This window comes from Cryptomeria japonica, chromosome 8 (genome assembly GCF_030272615.1).
Source record: "Cryptomeria japonica chromosome 8, Sugi_1.0, whole genome shotgun sequence".
In the NCBI taxonomy this organism is placed as follows: Eukaryota; Viridiplantae; Streptophyta; class Pinopsida; order Cupressales; family Cupressaceae; genus Cryptomeria; species Cryptomeria japonica.
This window is the reverse complement of record NC_081412.1, coordinates 8,351,904-8,362,615: the sequence shown is the minus strand read 5'-3', so window position 1 is coordinate 8,362,615 and position 10,712 is coordinate 8,351,904. Positions and strand designations below refer to the sequence as shown.

The 10,712-nt window shown below is 35.5% G+C and overlaps 1 protein-coding gene across 1 annotated transcript; it reads right to left on the bottom strand.

Moving 5' to 3' along the window:
• Positions 1 to 925: 925 nt before the first annotated feature.
• LOC131045935 (tubulin beta-1 chain) lies at positions 926 to 4,921 on the bottom strand. Its single transcript, XM_057979583.2, has 3 exons — positions 4,339 to 4,921; positions 3,953 to 4,222; positions 926 to 1,917 (listed from the first exon to the last, which is right to left on the bottom strand). The coding sequence occupies exons 1-3, from the start codon at positions 4,730 to 4,732 to the stop codon at positions 1,241 to 1,243; spliced, it is 1,341 nt and encodes a 446-aa protein (XP_057835566.1). The 5' UTR covers positions 4,733 to 4,921; the 3' UTR covers positions 926 to 1,240.
• Between the last annotated feature and the right edge of the window lie 5,791 nt (positions 4,922 to 10,712).

The following is a 10,712-nucleotide window of genomic DNA, read 5'->3' as shown; positions in this document are numbered from 1 at the left end:
GATTATAACCAACTCCAAACTCAAAATTCTTTAAGATAGAATTCAATCCTTCTTCCGCTTTTAGAAGTTGCTCAAACAAACTACTACTTTTTTCCAACGAAGTTGTGCACATTCCTACTAACATCACCTAGATACCTGCAGCTCTCGGAACCTTTGCTCAGACTTGCTGCCTCCTAGATTTTCAAATTCAACCATTCAGGTGTTGCTAAAACAAATTGCTGGTTTTTTGTGGCAATGAGGGCGCACACCCCCTTCTAACATCAGCTAATAATGCATCGATTAATATCAACTGTTCAAATTTAGTCAGTATATCATACCAAATAAACCACCTCACAAAAGCCCTTCTCACCCCACTCACTAAAAACGAACATCAAAAATTGTTCTCATAAAACAATTCTCAGGCAGTCTCTTGACTGTTTCTTATCCTTGTAAAATTTCTCTTTGCATCTGTAAGTTCTCTCTTGCTGCTAATCTCTTGTAATCTGATTTATCTATGTAATTTGATTTTCTTCATCCATTCGAATAAAAAACATCAAAAACTGTCCTCATAGCAAATAATGCATACAAGTGGAATACCACACTAAAAAGATAAACATGTTATATAGCAACGAAAGACCATCCGAATAATTCAAAAAGATTTTGTTCTTGTAACTGATTTGTTCAATATAAATAAATTAAAAAATCAAAGACTTCAGCAAAGCAACGTACAGCTGATATTTTCACGTAGTAATTAATGGCAGCACCTCCACATCAGACATCTCAAAAAAATGGCAGAAAAGTCCAGCTAAAAGATAAAACTATCATGCAAATCAGCTAACGAACAAAATAAAAGGAAGGTACAGCAATCGAATAAGGTCAAAAGCAATACATTCATATCCTATAATAACCCAAAAGAACCCATCTCTATCAATCCATTCAAATAAGATAAAAGGAACTATGAATAGTTTATACTCGTGACAAATATTACGGCAAGTGCAAGTTCACATTACAAAGATGTTTAAGATAGTATATAACAGAAACAGATCTAAGTCATTCAAGTAGCCGACTGAGTAAACAAACCACTGATAGATTTTTATGGTAATGTCTGGATCTCCCAATCAGAGATTAAAAGAAAATTGAATAGTGTCTTAATGCTTCATCTACTCAATTAGACTATTAATCCTACTACATAAGCTAACTACAGAACATAGGAAAAGGAGGCCACTGCAACTAAATGTTGCCGAAAATCAAGCCTATAGGCTTACATTTCCTGAAGCTCTTCCTCTTCATCATCAAAATCAGCCTCCTCATCTGCAGTTGCATCCTGGTACTGTTGATACTCTGACACCAAATCATTCATGTTACTCTCAGCCTCTGTGAACTCCATCTCATCCATACCCTCACCAGTGTACCAATGCAAGAAAGCCTTTCTCCTGAACATGGCAGTGAACTGCTCACTCACACGCCTAAACATCTCTTGAATGGAGGTTGAGTTCCCAATAAAGGTTGAAGCCATAGACAGTCCCCTGGGAGGAATGTCACAGACACTGGATTTGACATTGTTGGGGATCCACTCCACAAAGTAGGATGAATTCTTGTTCTGCACATTGATCATCTGCTCATCCACTTCCTTGGTGCTCATTTTGCCTCTAAACATGGCTGAGGCAGTCAGGTAGCGGCCATGACGGGGATCTGCCGCACACATCATGTTCTTAGCATCCCACATTTGCTGGGTGAGCTCAGGGACAGTGAGTGCTCTGTATTGCTGGGATCCACGGGAAGTCAAAGGAGCAAAACCCACCATGAAGAAATGTAGGCGAGGAAAGGGTATCAAATTCACTGCCAATTTTCTCAGATCTGAATTCAGCTGCCCAGGGAACCGGAGACAACATGTCACCCCACTCATGGTGGCCGAGATCAGGTGGTTTAAATCTCCAACTGCATGAAACAAACCATATAAAAGGCCATCATTAAAAACTCCATCTCTTATGCCAGCTCCTATCCATCTATTACTAGTATTTCTGAATGGGTTCTCAAAATTTTGATTCCTCGAACTAAAATAATATCATCTGATGTCCACTTATTATGTAAAAATTAGAATTCCGCCAGCATTTTAAGATTAAAAGCAATATAGATACTGGAGGCACACTCATTGGGCATGATGCAAATTCAAATCCTCCTACTGCCTTGTGGAAAACATGTGGATTAGAAGTTTACAAATCCTAAGGCTCTTGCTCAATCTATACCATGTCAAAGTCAACTCAACAACTTACAAAGACAAGCACGTTATAGCGATTAATATACAGGTTAAATGGATGATTGTTTGCAAGAATTAAAATAACAATATAACAAACACTGACTAATATTGTTTTCTTCCCAATAAGATTTTATGATAGACTCGATTTTGTTTACACAATTACGCAAAATATTACCCAAAAAAACAACCAGCACTCTCACAATGGTCACCAAAGCATAAATCGTGCTATTTTTTTACCTTATCCAGTTTTCTCTCAAAGATGTGCAAGCCAACAAAGCAAAGCTAGGAAACATTGTTCACAAGAAAAATACATCACAGATGCCTTCAGTTTTCCTTGAGATGCACCATCTCCATGGTGTAAATATATTGTATCAAGTTTAACTTGAAATTTGGCCTTTGGGAAGCATCTTGTGTTACTTAACAATAGCAGACAGTACATAAATCGTTTCTTTAAATCTTTTCACAAAACCATAAATAAAAAGAGCTCTTCAGATCTATCGAGAAAAGATCTGACCATGAAAGGAGAAAAGTGGACAAACACCTTTGCAGAAACTTAACAGTTTACCATAGATATTTTAAAACTATAAACAAGATAAAATATCAAATTACTTTTTAAAAATAGCATCTTCCCCGAATTCAACTGTTAAATAAATTCTTTGAACAATTGCTAGGGAAAGGTCTGGCCAATCAAAACAAAAAGTGCACAATTGTTTTTCCTAAATTTATCCGTTCATCAAAAGATTACATCAAACATAAAATTGAGTAGAAAAGTTTCTAAAGATCAAAAAGAGATTGAATTAAGGGTACTGAAATTGAAAATATCAGCATCTGTCTAAACAATTTGAGTACATAAATTGTAAGATACAACATTATGAACTGTATAATGCAATCCAGAATGACATATTGAAAAGATAAACAGCTCTGTGGTTCATCAATGACAATTTCTAATTATGAATTACAAACTACCAATGGCAGAAATTGAAAAGATCTATATCTCATTCATCAATGATAATTTCTCTACGCGGTAACTGAAAAGGTAGATAATTGAAACCACACAATGGGGTTCACCAAAGATAAAATTGGGTCCAAAGAAATCAATAAGACTTTCATCTCCAGAGCATCAGTGCATGTTTCATATGATATCGTATACACAGAAATTTATTAGATCTGCATCTCCAGCATCAGTGCATGTTTCATCAAAGACAAAATTATGAACATCCACAATCAAAAGATGTAGAAATTGCGAGCACAGAAATTGAAAAGGTAGATATCTCCAACAACAGTAAACGTTTTCAAAGACAAAATTGTGCACACCCGCATTCAAAAGATCTACATCGATGTACTGACAATCACGTTCATCAAAGACAAAATACTTGCAAAAAAATAAGAAAATGGTTCACATTTCAAAAAACAGAGAAATTTTATAAAGTTCAACATCTTAAATCATTCACTGTAGCTTACTTGAAACATACTGCCTACAGAGAAGTTCGGTAACAAGAAAGATCTAGATCTCATTCATCAACGTTAAAACTCTATACGAAGAAATTGAAAGGATTTGCAACCTCGAATACCACACAATGTGACTCGACACACGATTGCTAGACTTTTGCACACAAAAATTGAAAAGATCGGCGTCTCAAACCACACAGTGAGATTAATTTAAGTTTGAAACAAAAGATCAAACCAAAATATTTTTAAAAAGGCAGTCCAGCTTACAGCTTGGCGTGGTGAGCTTAAGCGTTCTGAAGCAAATGTCATATAGCGCCTCGTTGTCCAAAACCATGCATTCGTCAGCATTCTCCACCAGCTGATGCACCGACAGAGTAGCATTGTAGGGCTCCACTACTGTGTCCGACACTTTTGGGGACGGAAACACGGAGAACGTCAACATCATGCGATCAGGATACTCTTCTCTGATCTTTGATATAAGCAAAGTCCCCATTCCAGATCCAGTGCCTCCTCCGAGAGAATGGCACACCTGAAACCCTAGAAATGGAAGGAAAAAAGAAGCACAGACAGAAAGACTAAATCAGCGTTCAGATCTAGGGTTACTAGGGTTTAAACGAAATAAAAATAAAACAATTAACGGACTTAAAGATTACCTTGCAGACAGTCGCAGTTCTCAGCCTCCTTGCGCACGACGTCCAAGACAGCATCAATGAGCTCGGCACCCTCAGTGTAGTGACCCTTGGCCCAGTTGTTTCCAGCGCCGGACTGGCCAAAAACAAAGTTATCAGGCCGAAAGACCTGGCCATAGGGCCCTGTCCTAACGCTATCCATAGTGCCAGGCTCGAGATCCATGAGCACAGCCCTGGGAACAAATCTTCCGCAACTGGCCTCATTGTAGTACACATTCACTCTCTCAAGCTGAAGATCAGATGAACCGCTGTAGCGGCCAGTGGGGTCGATCCCGTGCTCCTCGCACACCACTTCCCAGAACTTGGAACCGATCTGGTTGCCACATTGGCCTCCCTGAATGTGCAAGATTTCCCTCATTTTGCTTCTTTCACTTCTCTTACCAGGGAAAATCAAATGAAGGAATGCTGCGCAGAGCAGAGAACAAAATTGCCACCAAGCGCAAACGAGGACTGTTTTCCCTCTCGATTTTCTTCTGTGGCCAAAAAGAGAACGGCGGGTGCGTTTTTTATAGTAGATTTTTCGCCCCCATTTTTTCTTTCCCAGCTGTTTAAACTCCGCCGGCCGGTAAACCGCACGGGACGGCAAGGTGAAATTTTTAGCAGATAGGCCTGGAAATTTGAATTTTTGGGTTTTTCTATTTTCCTTTCTAACGTTCAGAAAGCGCCCGTGATTCGTACCCGCGATCTAGTGGTCGATTGACATGTGTTGATTTTATGCTTTTCCGAGATTTTAAATTGGTGGAAGATGGTAACATTATGTCTTATTTAAGGGACTGATCATTTTAATTTTAATTTTAATTTTGAGTAGGTGTGGGGTGCATTCTTTTTGGCTTTTTTTTAATGACCTCTCATTTTAAGGTTGGTTGTTATTACTCCAACCTAGGTGCCATTGTGAGGTGGTTGTCTATTTAGGTTTCTGGATATTTTTTGAAATTTTATTAATGTAATTGGACAATACTTTTTTAAGAGTGGGTTAGGGGAGAAGATCTAGTAGTTGAGCACTCTAATTTTGCACTTCTCAAAATCTTATTAGAAATTTCAAATCACTCCCAATTTTTTTACAGAGCTTATTTGGTAAGTCCCCTACTTATAACTAAGATTTCAGGACCACATTATCAAATGTGATGCCATATCAGCATGCTTTTTGCCAAGGTGTCCAAAATAGCCAAAAAAAAGTGAGACTAATACTTGTGCGTTGATGTGGCATTAAATGATTTGTTTCTTTTTAGTGCTTAGGGATACATTTCATTCAATTATAGGTAGTCATCATCACAATAACAACTTTAAAGTCACAACTATTGGTGCAATGTTGTCAAAAATATTGGGCATTAAATCAACAAGTATGGACATTAAATCAACAAATGTTATCGTAGTCATTGGAACACACTCAACTATTGGGTCATTTTCCCTAGTGTGAAGCATTTTGTTGTAGTTCTCGAACTCACAAAATGTAAGTCTCAATTATGAGTAAATTGTAAGGCTTTGTTTAAGTGATATTGTGATTTAATTGTTGGGAACTTTATGATTAAGCGCATTTGCATTGGAATGATGCTGGGAAAATTGAAATCGTGATTATAGGGAAACTTCACCACTTAAACATGATTTAATCAAACAAATATTAGTATGAATAATCTTGGAGAGTCTTGTTTAGCTAGTCTAAGTCTCATGCACAAGTATTAGTGGTTCATTTAATAAGTTTTGATTACATCTCAAGTGTAAGTGTTGAGCATTATTGAATTGGAATAAATTCTAGGATGGATGATCTAGTAGAGAGACTAAATTATAGACTATAAGTCTCAATCGTTATTCATTACGGGTTCATTTCCTCTTAAGTGAAGTCTCAAACATGACTATTAAGGGTTTATTCAATAAGATTAAATTCAATCCCAAGCATGAGTTTAATCATAAGTATTTATGTTCAGTTCATAACTTTAGAACCCACCATGAGTGTAAGCATCAATTAATGGTTTATTCCACATGTTTATAATGGTGTGTATCAAGTTTTAGTTCCATCTTGAGTGTAAGTTTGAACCACGAGTACGAATGGTTCGATTTGGTAGGTTTTAATTCTATCTTAGTTCACTTCTATCTTATATTATAAGTACCAAAGAGACCAATCATTCAAGTGTGCATCATGTTTTTTATAGAACAACTAACTATACCAATAAGAAACAAGTAATTGGAAAAAAGAATCGGGTCATATATATTGCATGGAGATTATTCTAATGACAATAGAAGTAAATATTTAAAATCAAGTAAACCATGGAGCAAGGAAGCAAATTAAGGATATTGATCACATAAAATTACTCTCACAAGTTCACTAAGAAAAGTTATTTTCTAATATATGTAGATATTCCACTACATAATTTATCACCACGAATTCTTTTCAACCTTATCATGAATTAATTGAAGAATTTGGTTAATATAGAACTATAGAAAATAATGGTCCCTATGATAACAAATCTAGTAATGCACGCATGCTTAGAAATGTAAGTCCAAGCATGTAGTAGGATATAACAAAGCTTGCAAATAAAACAATTCACTAGAATATGACATAGATAAATCCATTTTGAATAAAAGGTTTACATGAGTGAGTGTTCGATCTTAAAGCCATTGTCCTAAGAGTTGTACAAATAGTTTATCACCTGCATAAATACACTTTCTCAAGAACGACAATATTCAAACACCATATGACTCCAAATTTTCTCACACTTCTCTAATCACAATATTACTTTAGTAATACTTGTAGGCTAATTACCTCTCTTAGAGGTTGAGACAACCAATGGTAAGGGACTTTATGGTCATTATTTTATTTTCTTGCATTTAGTTTATTTACTTTAGTGTATTATATGCACTTGGGATATAGTAAACTTACTTAGGTAGGTTTCTACTTCGAAAAGTTGTACTTGTAACATGTGCTTTGTTATTTCCTTGTGTTGGCAAAAATGTTGTGTACAAATGTGACTTCATCTCCTCTATCCCACATTAGTTGTGCATTTACATCTCTTGGTGGTGTATCCTATATATACTCAACTCATGTACTCTTGTATTTCAACGCATTGTAAATTGTATCATTTGACTATAATATAATGTATTGTGCCATAAATTGATATGTTGAGTTCTTTGTGCTTTTATTTAAATTTCCTTAATCTTTAGGGGAAGAGCACCAATAGAACCAACACCTGCACACTTATTGTCATGTTGACCGCCCAGTAGTCGTCATAGTGAAAATACCATTAATTTGTTTTGTACTAATAGCCGATCATTTTTTGTCATATTTTGTTCATAAATTGGCCCCATTTGTGCACCATTATTGGAACATTTGTGCAAAACTATCGCGACATTTGTCCACAAGTACTAGCGATTTTGAGTGGACAGTTATTGGAACATCTTTAGTTAGGTATCGAGCAACACTTTGAAATGTGTACTTTTTGACCTATGTGCGCATAACTGATTCTGCAGCATGCATCATTACTACCCAAAAGCCATATCAATAGCTATAAGCAATTAAGTCACATACGAAAACAACTAAAAAATAAATCAAAATCCGATGTACCGTTTAGAATCTATGGGTGTGCGAAGTTAGCTATGATAGCTACCAGTGCTCTTCCCCTAGTGGCTATCTCTAATGAATGAAAAGGGTTTATTAAGGAAATTTTCAACTTTCCATCAATATAAGATATGCCTTATTTTGAATTTAATAGATAATTATTATTGATTTTCTACATGCATTATGTTTAGAGTTGTTCACATTTTTTGAATCCAAATGATGTGTCACGATATATGCATCACAAACTATAGGTTAATCTTTTTTAACCAATTTAAGATGTCTAAACAAAGAATTTTTCATATCTTGAAATAAATCCTAATAAAAAAATCATCTTATTATTTTATTGCAAAAAAAGTATAAAAAAAATTATGCGCTACGTCCAAGCACGTGTCATTTACTTATGTTGAAAGCCTCAAAAAAATAAAATAAAATCACTTGTACCTAGGTTGGAGTGACATAGCTTTTTTTTTTTTTCAAAAAAAAATAGTATTACTACATTGAAATTTCAAATTTTTACCAAATAGTTTTTTTTTTCAAAAAACAACTAGTATATTATAAACTACATTAAATTTGCTACAAGTTCCATTCTTACGTATTTTTTAAATTATGTTAATACCATATTCAATTTTTTATGTGAGTTGTCTAATGTTATTTTTCTGAATTTTCATTGCAACTTAAGAGCCTAGTTTAGACCCCCATGATCTTGCACTAACCCATATGTAATTTTTTTGTGATTAGATTCATTTTTTTATTTTTTTATTTTTTTATTAATTTTGTAGAAAACAGATACATAAACTTGAAATGACAGATTTTCGTATTTTTAATAACTTTTAATTTTTAAAAATTATATGTAAGTGATTAATTTAACTCAAATTTTGTTGGTCATGCGTGAGGGGTTTTGAAAAACAACAATTAGGGCCAATAAAAAATATCTTAAAAAATATAAAAAAAATATCTTCATTAAACTTCAATATAATATGCATATTCCCCTAAAAAGAATTAGAAAAAAAAAATATTTAGGTCAAATTATGGTAGGCATGCACATGCATGGTATGGTCATAGAAAGGTGACTTTCAAAAAGTGATTTTTGTACATGTTTATCAAAAGATGATTTTATCATATGGGTATTAAAATAAATTACATATTAATTTATAGTGAATGAGAAGTGACAGGCAAAATGTTTTTGCATGTGTCTGGGCTTTTTGGCACTAGTCGAGTCTTTTGGTTGTCTCTGGTACATCAATAGGGGTGCAAGGGGTTTTTGTCTGGTGTGCATGGGGTGTGGGTGGCTCTATGACCATGTGGTGGAGTTTCCTTTACTCTTTGGTGTTGTTTCTCTAGGTTTCTTATGTGTGTGGGGCTCTATTTTTGCCTAGTGTGTGGGTTGGTGTGTTTTGGAACAATTTGGTGTGGGGTTGCAAGCATGAGTTATTTGTTTGTCTTTTTGGTTGTAAATCTGGTGTGGGGTTTGTTTCAATTTTTTTGGGTATGTCAAAGGGATTGAACAACATTGGATCAAGCATGTCTTTTGTCGAGGTTCTAGTGAGGGTAGATCCAGTATCCTCTTTGCATGCAAAGGATTTGGAGCGTAGGAGCCCAAAAAGAGAGGGATCCTCTATGAATGGAGAGTTTCGACCTCCAAAAGTTAATGGATGATTAGAAAGAAGCCAGGATCAATCAATTATGGTTATCTAGCTGAATTTTGTTGTGGAAGATGTCAACTAGCTAAGTAATCATACTTTAATCCTAGAAGTTTATGGGGATTCATGTATCTCTCTCATTTCATGAAGCATGGGCTCATTGAACCTAGAACCCTAAGGATGATTTTACAACCATGATGGCGGCTAATAATGATTTTTTGGTGGTCTTTTCATGCATGGCAAACAAAAACAGGGTCTTTGAGTGGAAGCTACTTTTACAATCAAGTGGGACTCTTTATCAAGCTATAACATGCATGATTCAATTCAGCAAAAGAACCCCCTTCAAGTGTGCCTATTTGGGTTTGGATCATGAGACTTTCTCAAGAGTTTTGGAGGAACAACATCTTACATACGATCACTTTGTTGATTGGGAAACCAATTCGTGTGTTGCATCAAATGTCAAAGAAAAAGGTAATCTCTTATGCTTGAGTTTTCATTGAAATTGATTTAAATAACCCATTGCCAGATTTCATGGAAATTTGCCTTGGGTCCTCTTCTTGGACTCAATGACTAGATTATGAAGCACTTCCCTTTGGTTGTCGAATTTGCAATGAATATGGACACCTTTAGAGGATATTCCCAAGAGTCAACCATGTAGTGAATTTGGCTAAAGAAGCACCTTGCCCTGCACCTAAGGGGGATAAAAGGAAAGCTCAAATGGCAAAGAGTGTAGCTGATAAGGAGGGTTTCATTCATGTTAAGCCTCATAATGAGATTGAAGGACCAAAGAGAACTCTCAAGGATAGATGGGATGATGGAAACTATTACCATTTTGATGACTTGTATGATTTGGCTCGAGAAGAAGGGATTCCAGTAGATTTGCATGCCAGCGTCAATTCCTTGGGTTAAGTTCTTTTAGAGGGTTTGGAGAAGGACAATTTGGATATTCTACCAGATGGAGGACTATATGCTTAAATGGACATAGATATTCCCTGGTTGACCTCTGGTGAATTGGAAATAGTGAAAATCAAAGAGGTGAAAGATGGCCCGAGTTTGACCAAATCAACAACTGATATAGAAAAAGGATGTTCTAGATGTTAGTAAAAGTAAGGTAACCTCACCTGCATTGGGGTCACAACAAAATATTC

Coding starts and splice junctions, on each gene's coding strand:
- LOC131045935 (XM_057979583.2), bottom strand. CDS start 4,732: ATGAGGGAAATCTTGCACATTCAGGGAGGCCAATGTGGCAACCAGATC. Junction 4,223..4,338: donor GAACTGCGACTGTCTGCAAG/GTAATCTTTAAG, acceptor TTCCATTTCTAG/GGTTTCAGGTGTGCCATTCT. Junction 1,918..3,952: donor TAAGCTCACCACGCCAAGCT/GTAAGCTGGACT, acceptor TGTTTCATGCAG/TTGGAGATTTAAACCACCTG.